At 43.5% G+C, this 14543-nt stretch overlaps 1 protein-coding gene across 2 annotated transcripts in view; it reads left to right on the top strand.

Annotated features, from left to right (window-relative positions):
• Positions 1-14543, top strand: part of GNAL (G protein subunit alpha L) — a 151929-nt gene that overhangs the window by 101973 nt on the left and 35413 nt on the right. For both annotated transcript variants that reach the window (XM_049620443.1, XM_049620444.1), the window contains exon 5: positions 5644-5741. In XM_049620443.1, the coding sequence (XP_049476400.1) occupies positions 5644-5741 (98 nt within the window). The remainder of the gene's footprint in view (positions 1-5643; positions 5742-14543) is intronic.

The following is a 14543-nucleotide window of genomic DNA, read 5'->3' on the forward strand; positions in this document are numbered from 1 at the left end:
AAAATAAATAAACATTAACAAAAAATTTTTAAGTTAAACACCTACCATATAATCCAGCAATTCCACTCTGGCTATCAACCCAGTCTGGTACACAGATATTCCTAATGGCACTATTCATAACAGTCAAGAACTGGAAATAACCCAAATGACCATCAACTGGTGAATGAATAAACAAAACAAGGTATATTCATACAATGGCCTAGAACTCAGCAATTTTTAAGAAGGAACAGACTGCTAAAATACACATAACAAAATGGGTGAATCTCGAAAATAATCATGCTGAGTCAAAGAAGCCAGACACAAAAAGACAAGGTGATTGCATCTATATGAAATTTCTAGAAAAGGTAAAGCTGTGGAGACAGAAGTAGATGAAAGGTGTCTGAGACCCGGGGTTGGGGCGGAGCTTGGCACCAGAGAGGGGTGAGGAGATGATGGAGGCGTTCTAAAACTTGATTGCGTTGGTGGTTGCACGACTTTGTAAGTAAATGGGTGAATTTTGTAGTATGTATAGTATACCTCAAAAGCTGTTAAAAATGATTCTAAGAATAGTTAAAGTAGGCTGTCCTAAAGGAGAAAAAAATAGACGAGTGTGGGGTACGTTGTACATTTGCGTTTGCCCTCACTGGAAACAGCCATCCAGCAAAGGAGAAGGAAGCCAGCTGGCCTCAGAGCAGGTTTTGGAATCCAGGGTCGACCACTTCCTAGCCAAGAGAGCTTGAGCAAGTATCAAGTGTCCGTAATCAACTCATTCTGTCCTCAGTAAATGGGAATGGAATCACCTACACGGCAGGGGTGTCTCTGATGAGAGCTTGTATATAAGGCCCTTAGAATACTGCCTAGAACACACAAGGCACTCAGTAAATATTAGGTATGACCTCTTTTTTTTTTAATCTTTATTTATTCTTGAGAGAGAGGAGGGGGCAGAGAGAGAGGGAGAGAGCATCCCAAGGAGGCTCCGTGCTGATAGCAGAGAGCCCAACTCAGGGCTCGAACTCATGAACCATGAGATCATGACTTGAGCAGAAGTCAGAGGCTTAACCGACGGAGCCACCCAGGTGCCCCAGCATGACCCCTTTTCATATGTGGTAACCTGCTGAGATTGCTGCCCAGGGTGGTCATAGGACATGGATGAGGGGACTGCTAGTGATTTAATGTTTGGCTTTTCTTTTAACATAGTTTCTAAAAGCTGTTTCTCAATAGAATTTTAGACATACTGTATTGAATTAGATTTGAGGATGGACAGAGATTACGAATAACAGAACGATAGTGTCGGCAGGCATGATATCCACCAGATATATCTGGGAAAAAAAAATGACAAAAACCTATTCAGTCTTTCTGTTAGCCAAGGGATAAAATTGAGTGTGTGTATTTTAAATGAATCAGACCTCAACTTGAGCTTTAGAAAATCCCATGTAAATAAAGGACTTCTGACCTTCCCACTGCCTATTCCTAAGGTCCGTTCGATTGTGGTGGTGGACATTATCCACTGTGTTCCCATGTAAAGATCCAGCAAACATTTGTTTGTGCTTCAGCTTGTTCCAGAAAGGATTTAGTGCTGCTTACAAAGTTGTAATACAAGGTAATGAAATATGTGAAAACACAGGAGAAGGAAGTTAGGATCAGGAGAGTAAGTTATGCAGAACCGAAAGTGGAGTTAGAATCCAAAGTGTAAGGCTTGGAGACCTTGTATATAAGGCTCTTAGAATACTGCCTAGAACATACAAGACACTCAGTAAATACTAGGTATGACCTCTTTTTTTTAATCTTTGTTTATTCTTGAGAGAGAGGAGGGGGCAGAGAGAGGGGGAGAGAGCATCCCAAGGAGGCTCCGTGCTGACAGCAGAGAACCCAACTCAGGGCTCGAACTCAAGAACCATGAGATCATGACTTGACACGCATGAAGACTGACCCCAGAACAGAACCTCAGCGCTTTCGTGCGGTCAACTCAGTGACATAAATGAAAACAGCCCAAGAGCCAGAGGGTCCCTGTGATTAAAAATTAATAATAAAAGATAAAAAGCGGCTTTGAGAGATGCAGAAAAAGTATTCCCGATACTAATATTGGAGAGAGATTTTCCGTAGTCGTCTTAGAAGGGATATTAGGTAATGAGCATGAAGAACATCTTAACACTCAACCCAGGGAGGGGTTCCATACACACCACATGTGAAAGCTCTCCTTCAAGACCTGTGTGTGTATGATTTTTACTTTCTTTTTTTTTTTAATTTTTTTTTAATGTTTATTCATGTTTGAAAGAGAGAGACAGAGCACAAGCAGGGATGGGGCGGAGAGAGAGCGGGACACAGAATCTGAAGCAGCCTCCAGGCTCTGAGCTGTCAGCACAGAGCCCGACGCGGGGCTTGAACTCACAAACCGCGAGATCATGACCTGAGCCGCCGAAGTTGGATGCTCAACCGACTAAGCCACCCAGGCGCCCCTGGTTTTTAGTTTCTATAACACAACTCAAACCCCTTTGGATTTTTTTATTTTTTTTTTTAAATGTGAAGAGCATTGACACACAATGTGACATTAGTTTCAGCTGTACAACTCAGTGACTTGATAACTTTATAGGTTATGCTATGTCAAATCCCTTTAAATAAGAATAACATAAATGTGTATTTCAGTTGCTAAATATATGAAGATCACAAGGCAATTTTTGTTCAGTAATACAGAAGAAAATTAAGAAATGTCCGTAATTTTCTTTTTTTAAGTTTATTTATTTATTTTTGAAGAGAGAAAGAGAGAAAATCCCAAGCAGGCTCCATGCTGTCAGCATAGACTCCCCACCCCCACCCCCGTGGGGGCTTGATCTCATGACAGTGAGATCACGACCTGAGCCAAAACCAAGAGTCGAACACTCAGCCAACTGAGCCACCCAGGTGCCCCAAGAATTTTCTTTTTATACTCTCAACTTCTACATATTCTCAGTTGTCAAAAGCAAATTACATTTCTCTGTGAATCATCCTTCTTTTTTCAGACACATACACACACACGCACAACACTGAAATTATTTTTATTTAATACTATTCATCTTAGTTGCTAATGGAGGCATACCAAAATTATTCCTCATATTTATTTCCCAGTTGGTTTAGCAAACACATGAAAATTCTAGCCTGGCTCTGGACAACTGTTTAAATATAGCTGAAGAAGCTGAATTGGCTGACTGAATAATGATGTTACAGAATCATTTCTTTATTTGTTGTGATATTTTTCATGGAGATAGTGGTACTGTGGCTATGACTTTTAAGAGCCTTTATCTGTTAGAAACAATGTTGAAATAAAATGATTCGATGTAAGAGATGTGCTGCAAAATAGGAAATGTGGGGGAAAAGCCATGAGTTATTAAAAGAGAGAGAGAGAGAATTGGCCATGTGTTGATAAACGTGGAGGCTGAGGAATGAGAGGCCTGGGGAATTCTTCTCTCTCCTTTTGTAAGTTTGAAATTTTCCCTAATAAAAGGCAGAAGCAACAGCAGTAGCAGCTCTGGAATTTTCCATGAGGTTTTTAGAACCCCTTAAAAGTAAACATGGAGTGGGGTGCCTGGACAGCTCAGTTAGTTAAGTGTCTGACTTCAGCTCTGGTCACGGTCTTGTGGTTGGTGAGTTCAAGCCCCGAGTCGGGCTCTGTGCTGACAGCTCGGAGCCTGCTGTGTCTCCCTCTCTGTCTGCCCCTCCCCCTGCTCTCACTCTGTCTCTCAAAAATGGACAAACATTAAAAAAAAATAAAAGTAAACATGGAGAATCCAGGCTCTCTGTCGATCTCTAGCTCTGTTCTAGTCCGACATCTTTGGTCACCAATTAGGAAGCTGAAACAGAGAGACTGTTGTTTTTGTGTTCATCTGGTGTTGTCCAGATCATCTGCTTTAAAACCACAGTGCCCGCAATTCCTGTTCTACTACTGCTATGAACACGGACCTCAGAAATCCTGTATCTTGGATCTTGATTCAAGCACTGCTTTGTAATTCTGTCTCAGAGGCTTCAGCTCAGACTGCTGACAGAAAAAAATGATTCTGACACTTGACAAAGACAGTCAGGAACTTTATTCAAGAGACTGTTGCACTTGGGGTTTGCAGGAGGGGGAGAGAGATGGGGCTTAACTCCGAATATCACCATGACACGGGAGTTATCCCTGTCTTCCAAGACCAGACCATCTTGACAATATCAAGTAGAGTAGTTTTCATTTGGGGTGTGTGTGTGTGTGTGTGTGTGTGTGTGTCTTCATATGGCTCTTAGAAGGAAAAAAAAATTTTAAGGATACTGATAAAAACTCCGTCAATGGAGTGACAAGAGCAGTGGTGGGAGACACCAGAAGGAACCACAAATCGAGGGAGATAAAAATTGAGAGGTTCAGCATCTCTCCATATGGAGTTCCCCTTCTTTGTCAGCTGTGGATAGTTTGGATTTGTTAATGACAACAGGCAGCCAGACAGATGACACGTGTAAAGATGTGGCAAACCTTTAAAGATTGTTCCTGATTCTAGGCAGTCAGAACCTCATGAAGCTTAAGCTCAGGGCCCCTCAGTCCTACTGCCCCTTCTAGGGTTTTGTACTGAATTGCATACTCATGATTTTCTTCTTTTTTCAAAGAGGCCCCCACAGTACTTGGATCCGCCCTTGTATGGAATTGTGAATCTCCAACAAAAGAACCAGCCCTTTATTTTTTTTTTCTCCAAAAAATCAATGCTGATTCTTAGAGAACATGGCAGCCACAGTGAACATAAGGCATCAGAAGCCCCAGACCCATTTGTGCAGATCAGAGATGGAATTGGGTGCTGCCTAGGGCTGCCAGGAAGGGCTGATGACTGATGTGGGAAGGGATATAAATATGCTAATGAACGGGTTTGTGAAATTTTACATAACTTCTTTTATATTTAGCAGCTGATGTGTTGTCATTTGGTTCCATAGCACTGCTAATTTAATTTGGGTAATTTTGGAAATAAGAATTCATAAAGCCACCTCTTACTTCGAGAGAAGGAAAGTTCTTGGCCTCCTTTTCAGGGAGGGTGCTCCTTGCCGTAATGGATGAAATTGAGCTTTGCGCTCACATGGGCTTGAGGGAACCAAAATCACAGTTCAACATTTAACTCACAGTTTTAAAAAATGCCAAAAAGCGGTGAATTAACATCCCCGAAGAGTGAAATTTTAAAGGTTTCCTTCTGGTGTACCTAATGCTTCTGGGCCGAATTTGACCCATCTGTTCAGTCATGCCCATTCCTAATCATGGCTCAGCAGCTAACACAAACTTATCATTGTAATAGGCATGATTTTTCATTGCTGAAGTGGCATTACCACTAGACAGGTGACTGAGTACTAAAAACCTTAAAATTATTCTTAAAATGGCTGTCGTATGTATAGTTGGTGAATGCCAGAAAATTACTTTTGACTTGTAATTTTCATTTGGGGGAACTTCCTGGAACAACAAGAATGTTTGACCTGTTGATGTGAGCGATGATCACAGAGGTGCATGTTTTTGTCACGCTGATCGCAAGCCCTGTGTGGTGTATATGGCGTGTAACATCGACTCCTTCAAAGAAAACGGTTCATGCGGTACCTGCAAAAATTTTTTTGGCAGTTTCTTTTTACTTTTACCTTTTGAAAAGATGATAACACATGTGCTTCCTTCTTTGTAACTTTTTCCGATTTTAGGAATTCTTTGATCACGTGAAGAAGCTTTGGGACGATGAAGGCGTGAAGGCGTGCTTTGAGAGGTCCAACGAATACCAGCTGATAGACTGCGCACAATAGTAAGTCAGCTTCTGATCAAGGCCTGGCCTGTCTGAAGCTCCCCTTGCACCCACAGTTCGCTGCCCTCCCAGGGTCGATGATATCTCTTCAGTGCAAGGAACAAAGCATTAACATCTTACTACAGAAATCAGCTTTTAAAGTGGCACACATTTGGTGGATGGAAAACTAAAAATCCAATAGGAATCAGAAGCAGGTGTATTCATTTTACCCTGATCAGTGTTTTTAGTTCTGTTCATTTTTTTTGCTTTCTATAAAATTACAGGTATTTCCATAAATTAGACTGCACTTATTCACTGTTATATATTCATTTTGGAGCAGGGCCCCCAAATTAAATTGTAAAATAATATCAGGGCACCTAGGTGGCACAGTCCATTGAGCATGTGACTTTGGCTCAGGTCATGATGTCATGGTTCGTGAGTTCGAGCCCCACATCAGGCTCTCTGCTGTCAGTGCAGAGCCCGCTTCGGATCCTCTGCCCCCCTCTCTCTCTGCCCCTCCCCTGCTCACATTCTCTCTCTCAAAAATAAATAAAACATTTTTTAAAAATGTTAATAAATAAATAAAATAATATCGACATCTGCAGTTGTGCCCAAGCTCTCACTTAAAGTACTAAGTGATCATCTTATACAGTTAGAAGTAGACTAGAACCTTGAAAGTAGGTGGTAATTAATATAGTAAGTAAAGACTTGATGAAAAAAATGTAAGAAGAAAAACAAGAAATAAGGAAAGGGGGGGCGCCTGGGTGACTCAGTCGGGTAAGCGTCCGACTTCGGCTCAGGTCATGATCTCACAGTTTGCGAGTTCAAGCCCCGCATCAGACTCTGTGCTGATAGCTTGGAGCCTGGAACCTGTTTTGGATTCTGTGTCTCCCTCTCTCTGCTCCTCCCCCACTCATGCTTGCGAGAGTGCTCTCTCTCTCTCTCTCTCTCTCTCCCAGAAAAAAAGAAACTTAAAAAAAAAAAAAAAAGAAAGAAGGAAAATACTGGTGCCTAGGCTGGCTCACTGTTTTTCCCTGAAATGCTCATTTTCCTGTTTCATTTTGCTATTTTAGCCTCATTCTATATCTGTTAGTCAATAACGGGCCTGAGAAGAATGTTAATCAAGAAGCTCTAGATATGTTTGCTATTTTGATAAAAACTGTATTTAAAGTTGTTTTATATAACTTTTGGGGCGGCGAGAAATGAGTGCTTTTACATTTTAAGTCTGTAAACTCTAAAACGTCATACGTGTGGAAGAGATTTCATGAGCATACAATCTGGGAATTCACAATATTTGTTACCCACTGATGGAGCTACGCCGTGAATACTGATTTCAAGGAGAGGGTAGTTGTGTGGCTGCCCATAGGAGTTCAGGCAGCAGCATCTTGTGACGGACACTGAGAGAAGCCAATAAAAAGGGCCCAAGGAGAGGTGCTGGGTGTGTCCCAGGCAGGGACGGGAAGCCAGTCTGAAGGCAGATGGGTAATGGAAGAGTAGCCGTAAACAGATGAGAGAGGTCAGTGGAGCCAAGTGCCAAGGTCGTGCCAAGGAACTTGGATTTTCCTCCAAATGCAGTGAGTGAAAGCCGACTCAATAAGTGACGTTGTCAGGGTCACTCTGACTGCTGTGTGGAGAATTAAAAGAAGGAAACAAGGACCCGAGTGGGATGCCTCGGGTCGTCGAGGCGAGCCCTGGGGCACAAACGGGCAGATCTAGATGGTGGGTCAAAATGCAGGAGGCGGAGGAAAGTGGGGATCAAGGATGACAACAGGATAGGTCATGGTGCCATTTATTGAGATGAAGGAACCTGGGACGTATTATGGGAGGACAGGGGACAGTATCGAGCGCCGGTTTGAAGAAATTAAGTTAGCGATCCCAAAGGCAATACCCGAGGGGAAAGATGAAGCAGGAGCCTGGAGCTCACAATTGAGACTGGCAGGGTGTATAGAGAAGAGGGTCCTGGACATGGAAATTCAATCCTCAAAGGTTGGTTTCAGGAAGAGGAAGAGCCTAAAACCACATCTGAGAAGTAGATGGAGAGGGAGTCCTTTAGAGGACGGAAGAGGATCTTGGGGTTGAGGTGGGGGAGGATTGATGGCGTTACAATTTACTTAACTTCCTTCTTACGATGACCAAGAACTGGCTCACCCCCCGACCCCAGCCCACAAGCAGGTGGTCCTCAAGCATTTGGTGAGCAGCAGGTACATCTAGGGAGCGGTCTCGGCATGGCACACACCTGTTGCATACACCCTGAGGTGAGCATTAATGACCCTCCACTGTATATACTAAAGAAACCCTTCACTGATTGAAATTTTTCATGAACTAGAAAAGTATTTAAAATTCCTCTTCTTCAAGTCCTGCCTTAAATCAACATTCCCTTTTCAAATTGGTGTGCCCCTTAGTTTACATTGGTGAATACATCACTGTGGTTTTTCTCACGTCGTGTGGTACGTTCAGACTGGTTTAGATTTGGGTGTGGAGTGGGGCAAGCTTCCCAGGGGAGCTCGGACTCACCCTGGGAGGGTCTCAGGAGGCACTCCACTTCCCAAAGGGCCTTTATCTTTCCTTCCAGCTCTTACTCGCTCTTTCTCGAACATATCATCTCAGAGTCATGTAAAGGCCATGGCAGTGTTAGACAGATGGAAAGACTATCTGAAGTCAATGCTAGCAATGGGAATTTCAAGCACAGCTCAAAATAATTTTAAAATTCGCATACGTTGGCATTTGAAGTTGATGTGAATATGTGCTTTATCATCGTTTTCCCGTATTTCTTGAGCAGGGACATCATGAGCAAACACCACAGTGCTACTCGGTGTCAAGTTAGGAATTTCTCTTTCTTAAAAAAAAGAGAAAAAAAAGAGAAACTGGGGCGCCCGGGTGGCTCAGTTGGTGAAGCATCCAACTTCAGCTCAGGTCATGATCTCGCGGTCCGTGAGCTCGAGCCCTGCATGGGGCTCTGTGCTGACAGCTCAGAGCCTGGAGCCTGCTTCAGATTCTGTGTCTCCCTCTCTCTCTCTCTCTGTCTCTCTCTCTGCCCATCCCCCCTCTCGCGCTCTGTCTCTCTCTCTTTCTCAAAAATAAACATTAAAAAAAAATTTTTTTAAAGAGAAACAGACAACTTAGTCTCCTACCACTCCAGGAATAAAAATCATGACTTAATTTAAGGTAGAATATGCAAATATAAATTTTTTAAAAGGAAGAAGTAGAGCCTTGACAAGAGGCAGGATTCAGATCTCAGCTCTGCCACGACCATTGTGTGAGACTCTGGGCAAACTCATGGGAACAGACATGGGTCCCATTCTCATTCAGTTCCCATAGGATTAAATAGGTATATACCAAAGTCCTCTAAATGGTGCTTGGCACATGGGTGAGCCCCACATAAGCTCCTGATGTTATGTCACCAGCATGGAAGCTGAAGTCCAGAGAGGTAAACTAAGGCACTTAAGATCACAGTTTCCCAGAAACAGGTGGCACACAGCCACGACCTTCAGACCTGTCCTTTCAGATTACCGAGAGCCATGGCACAAAGTGCTTGTGCGTGAGGTCAAGACTCCAGGCTCGTCAGGAATGAGGCACCAGTGCTTCATTATGCTTTCTTGACTCGGGGCCTGGCAGAATCACAGGAAGCGATTCCCCCTCTAGACCTCACTAATCCTAACTTCTCCAACATTGCTTCCTTTATCTATTTTAATGCATGTGGGAATCCAGACGGATCAATACCCTTTGTCTCTTAATAGCTGTTGCTTTTCGTCTAAACTCAGGTTTTGAGGTGGGGGTGAGGGATTTAAAATACAAGGAATGTTTCAATAACATTGGTTAGACCCAACATACGGCTACCAAATTTCATGCTGCCAAATTGGATTTTAAGGAACAGAAGCTGGGGCGCCTGGGTGGCTCAGTCGGTTGAGCGTCCAACTTCAGCCCAGGTCATGATCTCACAGTCATGATCTCACAGTCTGTGAGTTCGAGCCCCACATCGGGCTCTGTGCTGATGGCTCAGAACCTGGAGCCTGCTTCCGATTCTGTGTCTCTCTCTCTCTCTGTCCCTTCCCTGCTCATGCTCTGTCTCTCTCTGTCTCAAAAATAAATAAAAACATTAAGAAAAAAAATTTAAAAAAAAAAAAAAAGGAACAGAAGCTGCCTTTATCAGCCATGCCCATCCCTCCAATAAAAAAAAAAAAAAACATTTCGGCATCAAAACAATGAAGGGACATGATCTCAGAGGAAATCCCTGGGACGATGATCCTCAGGTCATCTTGTCCAACCCACCCGACTTTTAATTCCTCAAGGAATGTGTCTTATTCGTCCTTAAATGCCCAGCCCTTAGGTGAATATTGTTTCATGAAGTTGCTGCTCAGTAGGGGCTATTTGAAATAAATGAGTTAGCAAAACAGGAGCCTGGTGTTCACTATGGTACTGATAGGAAAAGCTGGCCTGTCCCTTTAAACATACGCACCCTACCCCGGATTCAGGCTCCGTGGCCTCCTTCTTCCCCCTTGCAGATCCCCAGTGTTCTGATGCATTTTCTTTTTCCCTCTCGTTAAAATTGATCAGAGAAAATATAGAACTTATATCTTGGTGGAAATTGAAGTCACTGTGCTACCTGGCTCAGCAGAATTGTATTTTGAACGTTCATGCTTGTTATGAAGGGAATAATTCTCAGCCCGGTTAAAGTAACCTCTTCCGTGGCAAAAACCCTGGGAATATTTGGGGGGAAGAGGTGCTTCTCAGTGCTGCTGAAATTCTGTAAAGGCCTAGCTGCCGGTGAGGAATCTGGGAAGAGTCTGGCGGTTCCTTAAAAGCTTAAACACAGAGGTAGCCGGCAGTTCCACTCCTGGGTATTTACTCAGAATTAAAAACATACGTCCTCACAAAAACTCACACACGGATGTTCATGGCAGCATGACTCACAATAGCTAAAAAGTGCAAACAACCCAAATGTCCCTCAAGTGATGCACAAAACCTGATGCATCACACAACGAAATATCATGTGGAATAAAGAGGAATGAAACGTTGATTCATGAGACAGCATAAATGAACCTTGAAGACATTCTATTAAGTGAAAGAAGTCAGACACAAAAGGGCACATATGATATGATTCGGTTTACATGAAACATCCAGAACAGGCAAATCCACAGAAACAGAAAGTAGGTTAGTGATTGCCAGGGGCCTGGGGAAGGGGAAATTGAGAGGGACTGCTACTGGGTATAGAATTTATTTGGGGGACAATGGGAATATCCTGGAATAGTATTGATAGTTGCACAACCTTGTGACTGTGCTAAAAACCACTGAATTGTATAATCAAAATGGTGAATTTTATGTTATATGAAATATATGTTATGTGGGTTATATTGAATCTAAAAAAAAGAAAGATTGTGGAGGTGGGAGGGATTCAGGGCAGGAAAGGCAAAGGGAACACTTGTCAAGATTGGCCAGGGAACAGTCTCCTCGATGAGCCAGGGGTCCTCTTGTCAACATCAGATGAAAGTCTACACATGTGCTTACAAGGCCTGCTTTTTAGAAGGCCTCTGTCAATCACAAATGCATGCCACACTCCAGTTCTGCAAACACATATGAGCAAATGGGAGCCCCCAAATTATAAAGTGCCTATGGTATAAAAACAAAAAAAAGCTATGATCTATATTATGCTATTTGGCATGCAAAGAGTAGAAACTTGCTCAGGCTTCTTCAAAAAGAGGGGAATTTGTTCTGAGTTTCTCTTGGAAACCACTGTTGAGTCAAAGATGCTGTGGGGACCAGCTCTTCTGTTCCTGCTGTGTGGACATTTCAGCTTGGCTTTGCTCCTAATGGCAGGTCCACTCTGCAACTGCAGGCCAGGTCCCAGAGGAAGCAGAGAGATCAGCTTTGCTAAAAGGGAGACAGCCTGCATCTGGCCATGATCCCAGCCTGCTCACATGGTGGCCCCACCTGCTGTCCCTGGGCGGTCAGTGGCCACACCCACATCCCTGAGCAGAGGCTGCGGTAAGGCAGGGCAACCAGGCTGCACTGTCTAACACCAGGACAGACCGATTTGGCTAGAGGATTGTGGGAACAGTCATCATAACTGAGCATTAAGTATTGTACTTTGGGTAAAAATGAATGTCTTTGAAGCACCAAGCAAGCCGTACAAATAAGTAAAGATTATATTTTATACAGAATTGCCCAGTTCCCACTGTGAAAATTAAAAGACAATCTCTCCTGCATTATCCCCCAAAATGCATTTCCTCTAAGTCCTAATAATAAGTGATTATGTAGCCATGGAAACAGCTATTTTGGGAGAAAGCAAATCAGAGAAAATTGGATCTTTAGAACAGGTTTATAAAATCAGACTTCGCTTAATGTAGCTTGAAACTGTTGCTCAGTGCAGGTCCCAGTGCTTTGTACTGATTGTTTACATGATAAGCACCTCTGGGAGTGCATCCATTTGAATAATGGGTTTTAGAATACTCTCAGAGAGAATATTCCAGAAAAAAAGGAAAGAATTGCAAGAAAGGTACAGTGATTTTCTGCTATGCCCCTGTCTGCCTTTGGCCATCTCTCAAGAGTCTTGGGGACCACATTGACCGCATTGACCACATTTACTCTCTAGGACTGATTTTGTTCTCATGGCTTCCAAGTCCCCAGATTTAAGCTTTCAGGACAATCAGTAAATTATTAGCAAACATGAAGTCTCAGCTGCAAAGCTGTTTTTTTGAGGTCATCTTCAAGTCAACAAAGCTGTAATTTAAAATGTCCATGTTACTACACCCTGTCGAATCCATTGAATATATAATCAACCAACTGGGTGCACCTACACATTGTCCTTAACACTCACGTTGATCTTTATTTCTAGCCAAATGTATTGTCAGATTCATTTTCTTGATCTGCAGAATTGGACGCGTTCCTTTTATGGGCAGTACAGTCCATTTCTTATGGGTATGAAGCATGGCATCAGTGGCAGGACAAAGTAGATGGACCAAATACCCCAGAGTCAGTCGGTCAGCCCCTGGTTGTTTCCATTTTCTTCCGTGCCCGTTTGGAAACCCTGCCCTGAGAAGGAATTTTTAAGAGGGCTTGCTTAACACCAGGGCTTCTGTGTGAGTAGGAAGCCTGCACTTCTTCTCCTGTGTCTCCTTCTCACACTCACCTGATACACATGCACAACACTGCTCACAGCAGATGTGTGGGGTGTTTTCCCACACCAAGTGATTCCCCACGACACCAGCTGGGTGTCCTACAATTTAACTCAGTGCAGATGCTGTCTACCCCGAGACCGTGTCAGATCCCACAGGTTGCGGGCTCAGTCCCACGAGGCTGCCCCCGACTTCAGACGCCAGTCCCAAGCGATAGGTCTCCAGGTTATCTATAGCTTCTGCTCTACTACTGACGACTCACAGAACTCAAGGTCACTTACTTCCATTTACTAGTTAATTAAAGGAAGTGATAAAGGATATACATGGACAGCCACACGAGGAGATACACAGGGCGAGGTCTGGGAGGGTCTCGAGCACAGGAGCTTCTGTCGCCATAGAATTGGGACGTGTCACCCTCCCGGTACATGCATGTGTTCACCAACCTCTCCAGACCTTGTACTTTGGGATTTTTATGGAGGCTTCACCATGTAGGCATGAACTGTCCTTAACTCCAGCCCTCTTCCCTTCCTGGAGGATGGGGTAGGCAGGAGCTGAAGCCAAGCTTCTAGTCATGGCTTGGTCCTTCTGGTGACCAGCCCCATCAGGGACCCCACCCAGAGTCGCCTCATTGAAACAAAAGACACTCCTATCACACGGGAAGGTACAAGGGATTTAGGAGCGCAGTGTTAAGAACGGGGGCCCATGACCAAATATTAGAATGGAAAATGCTCCCAGTGCTCTTATCACTTAGGAATTTACAAGAGTTTCAAAAGCTCTGTGCCAGGTATCAGGATCAGAGATCCTGACTATCTCACATGTGTAAACAAATGTTTCAAATCTTTCAGGAAAACTACTCCCTTGAGTGGAGGATCCTAGTGGGTTCCCCTGCGTCATCTCATTGAATCTTCAGGCTTCTTATAAAGAGAGGATGCTGAGATGGGGCTCCAAGTCCTGTCCCTTCCGGCACGTCATAGTAGTTTCTGGTGTTTCCCATTCAGTAGATATTGTTAGATTCATTTTGAAGCTGTGAAGATCAAGCCTTTGAACTATATATGGTAAAAAAAAAAAAAAAAAAAGTGTTATAATAATGTTTTTGCTGCCTTAGCTGTATGTCCCCAATTATTTCTAGAAATAGGACTTTTGTCAGTGTCCTGTGAGGGGTGCCAGTAGTGAAGGGGGGTCAGCAGCAATGAGGAACCTCGCAACACCCTTAACCTCTCCCGTGCTCCTTTGCGGTGGCTCAGTGAGTGCCAAGAAACACTCCCGGGGCCCACTTTAAAGACTAAGGCTAGGGGCGCCTGGGTGGCTCAGTCGGTTAAGCGTCCGACTTCAGCTCAGGTTATGATCTCGCGGTCTGTGAATTCGAGTCGGGCTCTGGGCTGATGGCTCTGGGCTGAGCCTGCTTCCGATTCTGTGTCTCCCTCTCTCTCTGCCCCTCCCCCATTCATGCTCTGTCTCTCTCTGTCTCAAAAATAAATAAACGTTAAAAAAGAATTTTTTTTTTTTTAAATAAAGACTAAGGTCAGCTTCCAAAGCTGTAACAGCAGGACCAAAGGCAACTTGCATCAAATACCAACTCCAAGTGGCATTTTATTAGAATAACTGTATCAAACCAAAGTGGTATTTTATTAGAGTGAAAGTTATTTTAGATGTTCGCATTGATAACATTTACTTATCATAAGATCTATGTGGCCATTTTGATAAAAACGAA

Source organism: Panthera uncia (assembly GCF_023721935.1).
Source record: "Panthera uncia isolate 11264 chromosome D3 unlocalized genomic scaffold, Puncia_PCG_1.0 HiC_scaffold_8, whole genome shotgun sequence".
Lineage (NCBI taxonomy): Eukaryota > Metazoa > Chordata > Mammalia > Carnivora > Felidae > Panthera > Panthera uncia.